The 15,110-nt window shown below is 42.1% G+C and overlaps 1 protein-coding gene across 1 annotated transcript; it reads right to left on the bottom strand.

The window, feature by feature from the left end:
• Positions 1-1,456: 1,456 nt before the first annotated feature.
• Positions 1,457-13,426, bottom strand: IMPA1 (inositol monophosphatase 1). Its single transcript, XM_081013622.1, has 9 exons — positions 13,269-13,426; positions 11,759-11,827; positions 10,782-10,915; positions 9,054-9,158; positions 8,447-8,492; positions 8,210-8,318; positions 6,892-7,000; positions 5,000-5,151; positions 1,457-4,175 (listed from the first exon to the last, which is right to left on the bottom strand). Exons 2-9 carry the CDS (start codon positions 11,819-11,821, stop codon positions 4,057-4,059), a joined length of 837 nt encoding a protein of 278 aa, XP_080869748.1. The 5' UTR covers positions 11,822-11,827; positions 13,269-13,426; the 3' UTR covers positions 1,457-4,056.
• Between the last annotated feature and the right edge of the window lie 1,684 nt (positions 13,427-15,110).

The raw sequence follows: 15,110 nt of genomic DNA, 5'->3' as shown, positions 1-15,110 counted from the left end.
ATCTATTGTGCAAAGATCCAGGGACTTTACTGCCCTTGCTACGTTTGAACACATTTCTTATAAATTCTAATTTCCTTTGGATAAGTATCAGGGTATTTTGATAACCTATATTGACTTGCATGTTTAAAATGAGATGGATGTATTGGTCGTCATTGTGTTATTGTGAGCTGATGTTTCTTGTTGAAAAAGAAATGGTTAATTGCACAGATGAGAGCATCACATTTCATGTAGAGTTGCCTATGAGGCCGTTGCAACTCTAATCTCTTCGCTAAGTCCTTTACCCCAAACAATTTTTCAAGGATGGGGGAGGGAGGTGGTACCAGCTAGTGCCCAGCACAGCTGGAAAAAATACCATTGCTTATCAGCTAGTATTTTTCAGCCCGTTATCTCTCTTAGCCATAAACATCATCCAGTTTTATTCTGCTGATAACAATCTGAGTAAAGTTTATATAACATTTTAACTAAAGCTTCCCTTCATTTTGCAGACATTAACACGTTGCTTTTTTAATGTAAGTGAAGATTACGTTATATGACATTGTGAAATCTGTGGAGGGATGTCTGGTTTGAGATACAGGACTGTACACTTTTATATGTGAACGTCTACAAGACAGCACACTTGGAAAAGTATGTGAAATACAGAGCAAAGATAGCTGAGCTCCCCCCTGAGGAAAAAAAATCCAAAGGCCATCATCATAGGGCAATTCCTGATATCAGACCTTTACTCTGTGTGAGACTTGGAAAATACTGAATTTAGCCAGGCAACAGCAGGATCCTAAACCACCCAAATAGGGGATCTTATTCTCTGGAACCAATCCCTCTAAGTAAAGCTATCTGGCTTTTATTACTTGAGGGATGTCAACAGCAACAAACTGATGTACAGCCAAAGAGACAATGTGTTTGCCCGTTTGTTTTAGAAATGTGAACATACCATATTGGTGCATTAGCATAAGTGAGAGTATATTAGTAAGAGGAAGCAATGTACAGCATTTTAACTTGGGGAAATGAGTCCCTCTACTGGCTGGCTAACAACTATACAGGACACTTCATTTTCAGCCATGCCTGATTTAATAGTGATGCAACTCATGCAAAGGAATACGTATTAGTTCTTTTTCAAAACGATGAACTCAAGCGTAGCCAGCCCTTCCCTTGCACAGCACAGGCACACCCTTACTATTTTACACACCTTTTCCTCTTATTGTTTCCAAATGCCTCTTCTCAAGTACATCTCTTCCTTGGTTTTTTGTTAAAGGCAACAATGCGTATGGGACAATGCCAAGGCTACTCCCATCAATTATGTTGCAACAGGACATTCGATCACAGGTGCTGGATATACAATTTTAGACTGGCTTTTAAGAAAACAACTACCACTGAAATACATGTTTTAATTACTGCTCAGTGAAGGCAGCACTGGAGCATGCAAATTTCTGAAAATAAAGGGCAATAATAGTCAGGGTCATTTTAAAGCCAAAAATAAAGCTGGACTTTATTTTAAATATATTACTACAACACTTTTCAAAGCAATTCTCAACTTTACAAAGTAAAGCTTCTTAATATTAGCATTCCCTGCCCCCCGCCCTATGATTTTATACAAAAGCTCAGAATTTATCTGGCCTGTTATGCTAAAGAATCATTCTGGAGCCTTGAAAAAAGTAAAATTCTGAAGACAGTTGAAGTACAGGAAATGTCTCTAGAGCTTACACTTCAGTTGTTCCCTTGCACTGGTGCTACAGTCCATGCACTGCTAAAATCTAAACACTGGTGATAAATCCTATACACTAGGTGAAGGGGTTGCCAACCATTTTTAGGCCTATGGGCAAAAGTACAAAATGGAGAAACTGTGTGTGGGTACCACAACCCTGTATGAATATGCACAGTCACTAACACCCTCCCTCCTCGCCAGCAATTATACTTGATGGAATTGTTTTTGCTCCCAACCCCCAAAATCTAATGGTGGTGGCAATTTTCCTGGAGAGAGAAGCTAGGGCTAACCTTCCTTCCCCAGCAATCTCTGGGAAGAGCACACCTTGCAAAAGTTAGGCTTTCATTATCCCATTAGGTTTAGGCTTATTTCCAGCCGGGGGAGGAATTGAAACAGGACCCTGCGGGTGCTATGAAGCCCTTCTCTAGCAACATGCGCACCCATGGGTGCCAGATTAGCAACCTAATGTTTCAGGACAATGGCAGAAGTTCACGTGACTAGGCCATAAGCCCTCTTGGTTATGGCTGAACTAGAAGATCTAGCATAATGAAAGCTCTAATTACAGAAGACCAGAGGACCATTAACCACGTGCCTACAAATATTACATTGGTGGCACTTCTCCACGGTTGCAAACAGGTCGCCTGTACATCAGAAATAGCATCATGAAGTGAATCATCACAGAAAACTGCTAGTAACAGAGCTATGGTTCTATCAGGAGACCTGTATTTTATACTGAAAGCATTTTGGCTGTCAAAGTTCCAGCAGTGCAGGTACAAGCTTTAATGTATGATTGAAGTCAATATTTCTAGACACCACAAGGCTACCTTCCTTACACCTCCCAATGCTTCTTTACAGTTAAACATTTCTTTCTAACAGATGGCAAATGTCAGATATTTTATAGTACGTAAGACTGACACATGCAGCTTAACAGATAAATCCCTGAATGAGTGTTAATCAGAAAATGTAACAAAAAGTCTTATGTCATCTTAAAGACCAACAAATATATTAGAGGAGAAGCTTTTCTGGGCCATAGCTTGCTTTCTGCAAATGACCTACACAAGCCTATGCCTAATTGATTCATAAGTCACTCTTTAATGCACCACAAGACTTTCTGCTGCCCCTGAAAGAGCTATTGTTTACTTACTCCACTTCAGCTGATCAAACACTGACTTCCAAAATAAACCAAGAAATAAATATCTGGAACTGGAAATAAACTTCTCAAAATAAGGCTATAAAGAGTTTCTTGTGAAGAATGTTCATGTAAAACACAGCCAAATGTTTACTCTCATATTGACAATAACCGTTCCATGATTTTTGGCCAAATATTTTTACACTAGTTTAATAATTAGGTATTCGAAAGAGAGCATGCCTGTCTTGTTTTATTTTTTTAACAGTTATTGTGAAGGAGAAAGGAAAAACCACAATTCTGTGAAAAGCTGCAGAATAATAAAGCCAAAGCTAAACATTTTTAAGTACCATATATTTCAGTTGACGAGATTTAAGCATATGCTTTTATGCCACCATTTCACACACAATGTTTTCAAAATGGTTAACTGGATCCTGACTTCAGCTCTGACATCCTGTGCTCTGCATATCAAAGATGATACTGATCAGGCCAGTATCAACAAGGTTGATATGAAATACAATATGAGGTGGAAAATACAGAAAAAAGAAGTTGGCAAATGCAGAAGTTTTGTGGCCAAACTGGACACTGCGAGGGAAACAACAGGGCAGTTTTTCCATTGTAATGCTAACTTTGCAGGGAAGACTTGGCAGGCAGATATGTGCTTGCTGATTCTCCCCAGCAAGTTCTGCTCGCATCCAGCTTTGTATCAGAAAATGTGTTTCGCTGCAGAGAATGTCCAGGGAAATTGTGCAGGAGAAACTGTGGGCTGTTCAGGAGTTATGCATCTGCTCCACCTGCTGGCTGACCTGTCCTTGCAAACGCCTGCACCCGCCCACTCCATGCTTGTATTGACAAACATGAGTTTGAGGCCACTTATTTGCAAAGGTAACATCTAGTTTGGTCCTCAGATTACAGAATGAGTTTCTAAGCCCAAGATGTTTGAAGCAGAAATCCCACCACCACACCCCATATGTTTTCCTGTAAGAGACATAAACAAGGTAATGAAACATTATTTTTAAAAAAATACTTGTGTGCTGTTTGCACAAGACTGAACACATTTTTAGGAACTTTGGGAAGGACTGAAGCATCAAGCTTTGAAATGTCAGAATTCAGCAACAGATCTATATCACATGCCCTAGCACAAAGGGTGCATTTCACATTAAAAGCTCTTTTTAAGTATACAGACCAGCTGATAGGAATTGTCCATATAGAGATGGTGCAATTATAACATTTAATTTGTTTCATCATCCCTTTGGTAGGGAATGATCTGAATCTCTTTTGCTATCCGCTCTGCTAGTACTTGGCTATTTGCAGCAATTATTCTTCTTGACATCAAATCAAATGGTGCCCCTAGGAATGAAAAAAACAACAACAAACACAACTGATTTACAGTGTTGTTTATGAACTAATATTATGAAGCAGGGTTTTAGCTATACAGAAATTATCAAAATACTCTGGTTAAGGCATGTGAAAATTTATCAAGGACCACTCCAAAGTAACATCATCATCATCATCATCATCATCATAATATAAATGCCACCCTTCATCTGAAGATTGCATAGTGGTTTACAGTTCAGGCAACCCCTGTCTGCTAGTCATACTAATCTGGTGTGTTTTCCAGGACAAAAGTTGTGGGTTAAATCCTGCAAAAACTTGAGACCCTGACAATCCACTGGATGGAATACAGTGGTGCCTCGCAAGACGAAATTAATTCGTTCTGCGAGTTTTTTCGTCTTGCGAATTTTTCATCTTGCGAAGCACAGTTTCCCAAAGTCTTCAAAATCACCAAAGTCTTCAAAAACCTCAAAAAAGGCTACCACACCGCGTGCTACGAGTTGCTCCTCGAAGTCACCCTGGGTATTAATGGTTTTAAGAAAAAGGAAACAAACTTGCAAGACGTTTTCGTTTTTTTCGTTTTTCGTCTTGCGAAGCAAGTCCATAGGGAAATTCGTCTTGCGAAGCAACTCAAAAAACGAAAAACTCTTTCGTCTTGCGAGGCATTCGTCTTGCGAGGTACCACTGTACACTCAAATTCTAAAGCCCCACCTACTATTTACTAAACTGACAGCCATTAAAGACATAGAACACAATCAGAATTCCACATCACAAATGCACATCCCTCAGTTAAGAAAGCAGAAATCGACTGGTCTTGCTACATTCCCAACATATTTTACCTGAGACATCGAGCAGCACTCCGCCCGCTTCCATAATGATAATCCCAGCCCCTGCCATATCCCAGCAGTGAATGCCCATCTCGTAGTAGGCATCTGCTCCTCCTGTTGCCACCAGGCACATGTTTACGGCTGCAGTCCCAACTGCTCTAATCCTAAAACAGAGAAAGTATATTATCGCAACAAATTCAAACCCTGCAGTTTGACATTAAAATATTCACAGCCATCACCAGTCATTTGAAATGCAAAAGAAGCAGATGCAAACCAAATCATTTGACCTTGGTCTCTTTCAGTGAAATCAGTGAGATAAGTTAGTCGTGACTCAACTTAGGTCTTGTGAAATCGTGTCTTCTCAAAAGTAAATCCTATTGGGATGAATAGCGCTTATTCCCAAGTATGTGAGTTTAGGAAGGCAGCCTCAGTCTGGATCTAACTCAATAGCTGCATATTATTAATAGGAGCACACTGCTGCATCATACCATTCCTCCATTATGTCCTAAATTATATATAACCCCCCACTATGTGTGACCTCTTAAACACTTTAGAATAGCCGACTTTTTGGTTTCTTAATAGTGCCCCCTTGTGGAACTTTTGGCCAGGACATTCACGACAGAACACCAGATTAGGCTCACTTAACTGCTATAAACATTGACGTTCTCTGCCTTGCCCTCGCCTTCCTGCATCAACTGAAATATGCTGTTATACACATACAAGCAAACATTTTTAAAGAAAGGATAGCCAACACTACAGTTTTAAAGACTATTTGTTAAAAAAATTAAGTTATGCCTCATTCTAAACAAGCCTCTTTGATGCCGTGTAGATCTCAAGAGTGCCTTCCATCAGCTTCAGCTTGTGGCCCTGCTGCGCCCCTATCTGGACAGGGATAGCCTAACTTCTGTCATCTATGCCAGAGCATAGACCTTTAGGTTAGATTACGGCAACATGTTATACGTGGGGTTACCTCTGAAGACAGTTAGGAAACTTCAGCTGATGCAGAATTCAGCAGCCAGGTTGCTTACCAGGGCAAGAAAGTTTGAGCATATAACACCAATCCTGGCCTGACTGTACGGGCTGCCGATGAGTTTCTGGTTCAATTCAAAGTGCTGGTTTTTACCAATAAAGCCTTAAACGGCTGAGGACCACAATACCTCAAGAACCACCTCTTTCCATATGAACCACTGCAGACCCTGCAATCATTATCTGAGGACCTTCTTTGTGTGCCTTGTCTGTGAGATACCTGGATGGCGGTAACATGGGAATGGGCCTTTGTGTGGTGGCTTCCCACTTGTGGAATGCTCTCCTCAGGGAGGCTTGCCTGACACCTTTATTACATTTCTTTAGGCACTAGGCCAAAACATTTTCTTCTTCCAGGCCTTTGGCTAATTCAACAATCTATGGCCTTTTAAAGGGATGCGGGTGGTGTTGTGGTCTAAACCACAGAGCCTAGGGCTTGCCGATCAGAAAGTCAGCGGTTCAAATCCCTGCGACAGGGTGAGCTCCCGTTGTTTGATCCCAGCTCCTGCCAAACTAGCAGTTTGAAAGCACGTCAAAGTGCAAGTAGATAAATAGGTACCGCTTCAGCAGGAAGGTAAACAGTGTTCTGTGCGCTGCTCTGGTTCACCAGAAGCGGCTTAGTCATGCTGGCCACATGACCTGGAAGCTGTACGCTGGCTCCCTCGGCCAGTAAAGCGAGATGAGCACCGCAACCCCAGAGTCGTCCACGACTGGACCTAACGCTCAGGGGTCCCTTTACCTTCACTTTTATGGCCTTTTAAACTCCTTGAGGGAGGGTTATTGTTTTTCAGTAATGGCATGCATAAACTGCTCTGTGACTGGATGCAGGACAGTATGATTAATTTAATAAACAAACAAACAGCAAGAAGAAGAAGACATACCCATGAATAGGAATGTTCAGTAGTCTTTGCATGTTAGAAAGAACAGTTTTTATAACCTCTGGATCACGGTTGGATCCCAACTCTGACACTAAGAGTGCTTTTGTAATATCTGTAGGGGGGGGGGGGGAGGAAAGGTAGACAAGTCTGACCATTACTTTAATTCAGATTTGGTTGTTGTAGCTCAAAGGAAAAACAGTAAGTGTTTAAGAAAAGTACTCACACAATGTTCCCCCCACAACATATAATTCATTAAACCATTATACAATATCCATACAAATGGTTTTACTGCCTTTTGCTCACAGAGTTCATGATCTTTTGTACTTTTATCTTACTTTACTGTACACCACTTCAATAACTTTTGATTGTGAAGCGGTTTATAAATCTGTAAATAAATAGAAATTTGCATGTAACACACTAAGGGTGTCAGGATTTGGCCTCTGCTTCCTGCACTTACCTGAATTTATACAGTGCCCTTTGGTGAACATATGGTCTCTAATAAGATCAAAAAATAAGCACAAGACTGATACATGGGCCAACACTGCTGCCTCAACCTTACTTGAAGGAGCAGATTTCACTATGCACCCAAAGGTTCTCTATGGTCTTCTGAGCTGAAAATTATTCCTACAGATAATACGTAAAATGAACAGTGAAGCTAGTATGGAAAAACACTCAACACATTTTGTTCACATGAATGATCTAGTCTCCAGGATAGCGTTCTCTGGGTGAAATAATGAATTCTATTCTAATATAGTGGTACCTCGGTTTAAGAACAGTCTGGTTTAAGAATGATTTGGTTTACAAACTCCGCAAAACCGGAAATAGTGTCTTGGTTTGAGAACTTTACCTCATTCTAAGAACGGAATCCGAACGGTGGAAGGGCACCGGTGGTGGGAGGCCTCATTAGGGAAAGCGCGCCTTGGTTTAAGAATGGGTTTGGTTTAAGAACGGACTTCCGGAATGGATTAAGTTTGTAAACCGAGGTACCACTGTACTCTAAAATAAATTTAAGTCAACAATTGGGTCTTTGCAATTCTCAATCCACAGGGTGAAATTCAACATTGTGCTAAGATGACCATTCTGCCAGCACAGGCATTTCTGCTTGCTGGAAATAACTATCTCCCCTCTCCTTCCTGTGATCACTATCCTGAGGGTTCACTTTACCCTTTACAGTAGGATCTGGGGGAGGCACAGTGAGAGGTGGAGAAGCCCTGTTGTGCTAGTGGAAGTCATTCTGCTGGGGCACCAGGTTAGTTGAATCTGACCCATCACTTTCCCAATTTTGTATAGTCATACTGCTATATTAATGCAAAAGCCGTACCTTGTTGCTTTGATACTTGGAGCTTTTGCCCATTGCAAAATGCTCCTTTTCCTTTCCTGCCGGTGTACATTTTGTCTTCTACACAGCTGTATACAATTCCAAATTCCATCTGCAACCAGACAAATGCAATATCATAGGGGGGTTTTACGCCTTTAAAAAAAGTTTACATTTTGTGTGTAGGCTGCAATGGTAGTATTTTACTTTTTTACTGTATGTTAAAAAGAAATGATAAGTTACCTGTTTCTTTACAACAAAGCCAATTGAAACAGCCACAAAGGGAAACCTTGAAAACCAAAGAGATAAGCATATTGCACTTGTAAGCTCAGAGGCATAGTGTTAATGATTGACAGGCAGCATGTGTTCAACTGTAAATTAGAGAACTAAGGCAATGTTTTAACTAGCTACTCCTAATAAAATACAAACTAAAAAGCAAAGTCTAACATGACCATCTCACAGCACAGCACAAAGATCTTACTCTGATTCCAGAGGGGGGAAAGCAGAGAGGTATCTTGCACAAGTCAATCATGCTCGCTTCACTATTTTCACAGGGGAGAAACAAAGCATGGCTTAATGTGATGTCCAAATCAAAGACTGCAATTTAGTTGACTTAAAAAACCCCCAACTATGATCAAGAAGTCAAGGACAAACATTGCTTAGATATGGTGGTTTGTTTGGAGCAAACCAAACTGTACTCCCTGGTTGATGTAATGCTGAGAATGAGATCATAGTTTGTTTCTTCCCAGTGCTAGTGGGGAAGAGTGAAGTGGGTGTGATCGGTCTGTGATTTAATGTGACACCTAAACACGCCCACTGTGACTCTAAGAGAAAGATGCAAAAAACATACCTGTGAACAAAGTTAGTAGTTCCATCAATAGGGTCAATAATCCAAGTGGGATTATCTGTCAAGGTACTTTTTGCACCAGCAGCAACAGATTCTTCTCCAATAAAACTAAAGGGATATTTTTTAAAAACAAACAAATAAATAAACAAACAAACAAACAAACATATACAGGATTTACACCTGTCACATATAGATCTTAAAATGTCACAACTTCAAAAATGATCATTCATCCAACAAATCATTTATGGAACATCCCATTCTCCATGGTACAGATTCATTTTATGCACAGGAAATATAAGGAGCCTGGTCGTATTTATTTCAGCTTACTAGACTAGGCAGGATGTAGTCCTGGCAGCCCACAGTGGTCTGTTGATGACTCTGGACAGCTCACAAAGAGGACAGGAATGCAACAACCTTCCCCACTACTGCCTCTGTCCTGGTGTGTCTACAAAACTCCATCTTTCATGTCTTTTTGTGATCTCCTTTTCATGTCACATAAACCAGAGATCATTACAATATCTTGTGGGAGTGAATTCCACAAAGTAGTTATGTGTTGTATGATACAGTGCTTTCTGCTACATATCTGTTATAAATGCTTGGTAAGCAATGAGGTTGCACTGGAAAGCTCCACTATATTGGATCTCCCCATATAACCCAGCAGAACTTGCTAAAGTAGAGAGAGCCCCTTCTGCCACCACTGGTATTTTGCATCCTTCCTTTGCACCTATGTGAGACTTTGAACCTAAAATGAGTCCTAGAACTAGGATGTGTCAGTTAATAGATTCATCCTGTGTATCTCCCCTAAGCACTGGCCAAAGAAGAGGGCTAGATTTGTCACAGCATGTCAGTTGGGAAGTCCTGATCTCTTGGATCAGGCTTGCTCTTCTGTCTTGAGAAACAAGATGCCCATGTGCATATTGCTGTTCTCTGCCAGACTTGCCATCGCCTGGCTATTCCTCACATGACAGTGATTTCATCTCTCCCAACAGGAGCAGCCCACTTCTCATTTTGTACCACACTGATAAAACGTGTCTGACCTATAATCCATGTTCCAGATCTATGAAGCTGTCACAACCATACCTAGCTAGATATTATCTGACCTTCCCACTTTTTTTAGGATCTGCAAACTCTGTCTCTATAGACAGCAGGCATCCTCTCGCCCGTTCTACATGCACAACACTTTGAATAAAACATAATCTTCCCACATAGGCCTAACAGCATGGCGTACCATCTTACAGTTAAGACTCTTGCTGACCTGCAGTAACTGAAATCACTTGTATGCTCACCCGCAAATGATCGTGGCTTGCCTGCATCCCGGGCAAATGGGCTACCCCTACCTAAGCAGCAACCATAACACCATGCTGACTCTCTGATCCACCTCTTCATATTTGCATAGCCTGTCATTCATTTCTCTTGGCTTCTACCACACCCTTGCTTCATCCTGCCATTTTGCCATAACTGAAAGAAGCTTCCTTAGTTACTGCCTACAGGTATTGGAGGTTCCATTATTCTCCCTTTTCCCATCCTTACCTAACTAGAATTGAAGTGTGAGACATGGAGGTTATGCAAGACAAGCACAATTTAAAATGTAGAAAAAACTATGTTATTAGTTTGTTAGGTTCCCTGTGCTTATTTTGAGCCACTAGGACCAAAGGTTTCATACCTGTACTTCAGACACATCCTTCCTCTCCCCAGTGATAATAAAAAATCAAGTTCTAAAATATTCTGTACCTGTGAGATGGGTATTTTTCCTTTATAGAAGAAATAAGCATATTTTCTACTTTTTGATCAGTGACAGTCACTAGATCTGCTGGAGAGCTTTTAATCATGATAGCTATGTCCTTTGTTAGTGCTTCCCGGACTACCTGCAAAGAAAATTATTTGCATGACACTTTTTGAAAACAAATTAATGCACTCAGTCAGCTGCACAAAAACATTTCCTCCCTTGTGGAACAGGCAGAAGCTCAGGGACTTATGCACCAGAAATGAGGAGAGGTGCCATGCTCTCTCTGCCCCATCAATGTCACTTAACACATCCAAAGCGCTCTCCAAAGACTTCTTAATGGTGTTATGAACGATCCCCACCGAAGTGCTACTATTCCAGCCTTTTCAGAACATATCAGATTCTTTCTGGTACAAAAAAAAAGAAAAAAGCCAGAAACCACCAAGGGCAATGGGAAGATTACAAATGCATGGCAGTGTCATATGGATGACTTCTCAAGGTGAGTCGATGGGGAATGGAAATTTCACAGTAAATAGCTCATCTGAAAGCAGCTATCATGCTCAGGCTTGAAGACAGCCATTTGTGATCATTGTCTCCTCTCCAAAAATGTCTAGCAAAAGGGAATTAGAGCATGTTGTTGACTGCTATATTTTTGGACTTCCTTACAAAGCTGATCATGCTTTTCTAAACCTTCCCTTTGTTTTTATATTTTAAAATGGAGTTGGTCTCCTTATTTGTTCTGCAAATACCCCATCGTTTTATACTGCTGAAGTACTAAACAGAAGTACAAGCAAGACGTATACATTTTCCAGAATAATTATGTGCTTACAAAAATTCAAAGCACATAATAATAATAATAATAATAATAATAAATTATTATTTATACCCCACCCATCTGGCTGGATTTCCCCACTCTGGGTGGCTCCCAACAGAATATTAAAAACATGATAAAACATCAATCATTAAAAAATTTCCTTAAACATACCTCTCCAGCTTTTCTTGCTAAAATAACTGCATAATCCATGCATTCTTGCCAAGGATCAGCCATCCTTCTCTAGGAAACAGAACATACACCACCAAATTATACTAATCAAAAGAGCAAACATCACAACATTGAAGATGTGTTAAAATGCTAAATCTGCAGGTTCAAACTATTTCAACATAAACAATACTATTATTCTGTATCAAAGCTGCAACACTACACAATACTAGGAAATAAACTTCTCTTCAGTCTGGAGCAACGCATTATTTTGTAATATGGGCTACACAGCAACTACACAATTTCCTGTATGTTACCAACCTGCATAATGTCAGGCAGATGCTGAGCAAATTTGTGCTCCTGCATAAATGAAGCAAGAGACATGCCTTTGCTACAGATGACTAGAACTGGCAGTGATTTGCAGTAGAAGTATTGTGTTCACACAATTGCAGAGATTATAAAAGCTGATAAGAGTGCTGTGTATAAATATAAATAAGTGCAGCATGCGAAAACTTGCAGTGGGAAGATCACTTATAGCTTATTAGCAATTTCAGACTGTAGGCTCCCTTAGCATGTTTCTGCACATATAAAAGTTGATCAACCAACAGAGACCAAATGTATGAAAAGTTGTTACTCATGATGACCAACAATAGCATCTCTGCAATGTTTTCCAAATCTTTCAGTCTTCCAGACAAACTGTTCATAATATGCTACAAGGTTGCTGTTAACATTTAGCTGTTGTGAAAGATCCAGCAAATGTATTGTGTAGATGTTGCACTTTCCTAGCACTTAAAACAGGAGTTTTGCTTCTAGCGAAATGTGACTTTCTCCATTCAACTAAGCATTCCCATAACAATACTGAGCATTGTGTGGAAGAAAGCCATGACCATCAAGGATGCCCAATGAATAATAATTTCTAATGTAATAAGCAACACAGTTCTAACATAATAAGCAACACATTTCACATCAACCCTGCATTAAATTATTATAGAAATAAAAAGAAAACCTCAGTGCTCCCACATAACACCTCTTTCATCAGCTCCAGTCAAACGTGGCCAATAGCCAGGGATGATGGAGAAGTTAATCCAATAGCATTTGGAGGGCTACACTTTTCATTTATCTGTTATTTCAGTGCTATATAAAAAGGCTGCATATTGTTGGGGGTCTAAATTTCACAAAACATGGATTCCTCTGAGTTTTGCATGCTTTAACAGGCATGCCTGACAAGGAAGGAGAGGAGCTGTATTTAGCTGCCCCCTAAACAAAAAAACAACAACACCCGGTTTTTCAGTTTAGATGCTGATCCTGGGGCTTAATCTTAGCTACGGCCCAGCCCCGCTATGTATATAGTTGTGGGTGGGTGGGGTGCAGACCCCATGAGTGCTTGCAGAGCAGATTCGCATCGCGAAGTAGGGGAGGAAGGCAGCAGAAATAACTGGGGGGTAAAAGTAAACAATGGCTGCCCCGGAACTCATGGAAATGCATTGAAGAGAAGCCCCACCAGGCCCGGGCTTACCGTCAGCAAATCGAAGCACTGCTCAGATCAAACTCCTCAAAAGGAAATCTACAAAGCCGGCGGGCGAAAACCTCCGTGGGAGGAAAATGATGACCTTTGCACCTCTCTCCGTTATGTGCTTGCTTGCTTCCTTCCTCGCCTCTTTCTTTCTTAGGCAGCCGCCGATCTTTATTTTTTTTCCCCAAGGGGCGCGGCTAAAAGCGGAAGGAAGGGGCTCGCCGGCATCCCACGGTCGTCCTGGCAACACTGGGATGCCTCTGGAGAGGCGCAGGGGCGGGTGGCTCTCCTTTCCCTAGGGGCGGAAAGGCAGGCAGGCAGGCAAGCACCGGGCAGCCTCCTGGCTCGGGCGGCAGACCCCTTGGGGACTCAGATGGTTGGCTGCTTGCCCGACTCGCACTTATGAAAAAGGGAGGCCTCTTCTAAAGCAGTGGCGACCTTTCCCTTCAGATAGATACACAGTTCCCGTCAGATAGATACACAGTTATCGTTGGCAAATGCCCCTGAGCATGTGCAGAGAGCATTGCAGTCCGACGACGGGTTTTTTTTTTTTAATAACTAGAAATAGATGAGAGTGGTAGAAAGACACTATGGTTGTTCTGGAGCAGCCTTTCTCAAGCTGTGGGTCCCCAGATGTTGTTGAACTACAACTCCCATCACCCCTAGCTAGCAAGGCCAGAGCTCAGGGATTATGGGAGTTGTAGTCCAACATCATCTGGAGACCCACAGGTTGAGAACCGCTGTTGGAGGTAGCCCGGGTTCAGATGATGCTGGACTACAACTCCCAACATGCTCCGGGCTCGCTAAGGCTTATGGGAGTTGAGGTTCAGCGGCATTTGGAGGGGACGGGGACACACACACACGCGCGCGCGACAGCGGCTTGCGACGGGCGGGTGCCCTTCAAAGGGAGCTTCCCGCTTTAATTCCCTTTTGTCTTGCAAGGCTTTCTTGACATGTTTGGGGGCGGGGTGGGTTCTTTTCGTGAGGTGTCTGGTATTTATTATTCTCTTTAATGGGAGGGCAGGCAGATATGGCACACCAGGTTCCAAAAGGCTATGTGATACTTAGCTGGTTGAGTTTTATTCTGTCTTTTAAAGTTATTACTGATGGCACGTTTGCAGCTCACTTCAGCAACCGCTTTGTTGTGTGACCCCAACGCTGCATATATACGTCGATCGCGATGACTGGGGGAACCTGAGACCGATTATGGTCGATCGCAGCGCTCCTGGGGGGACGTGAGGGAGATGCTGCCCTGCCGCCTCTGCTGCACTCAGCGCTGGCAGTAGGGTGGAATGGGATGCTGCCTGAGGGAGGCGGGGGGGGGGGGGAGAGAGAGAAAGAAGCAGGGAAGAAGAATCATGGAGCAAGGAAGGAAAGGAAGGAGTTAACACACAGAGAGTGGGGGGACAGGGAATGAGAATCACGCAGCAAGCAAGGAAGCCAGCCCATTGGTCCCATCACGGTGCTTGTGCCGGAGTTAATAACAAGCAGGCTAGCGCCATACAAGCCGAGGCATCCTATTGGCCCTTGCGCGTTCTGATGTTTCTTGGGGGCGGGAGCTTATAGAGTACGTGTTTAGACGCCAGCTGGGAGGGAAAGCGAGACAAACACATAGCTGTCAACTTTCAGATTTGAAAATAAGGGATCAGCAGCCTCGAAAATAAGGGATCAAATTTGAAAATAAGGGATCAGCAGCCCCAAGAATAAGGGATCAGCAGCCTCACCTGTCCCGGGGACAGTCAACGGGATATCTAACAATCCAGGATAGCAGCTGGAATAAGGGAATTTCCCGCCAAAAAAGCGAAGGTTGACAGCTATGGACAAATATCAGCTGCACCTGGAGTG

This window comes from Podarcis pityusensis (genome assembly GCF_964106645.2).
Source record: "Podarcis pityusensis genome assembly, chromosome: 7".
Classification (NCBI taxonomy): domain Eukaryota; kingdom Metazoa; phylum Chordata; class Lepidosauria; order Squamata; family Lacertidae; genus Podarcis; species Podarcis pityusensis.
The sequence above is the reverse complement of the archived record's forward strand: the minus strand, read 5'-3'. Positions and strand labels throughout refer to the sequence as shown.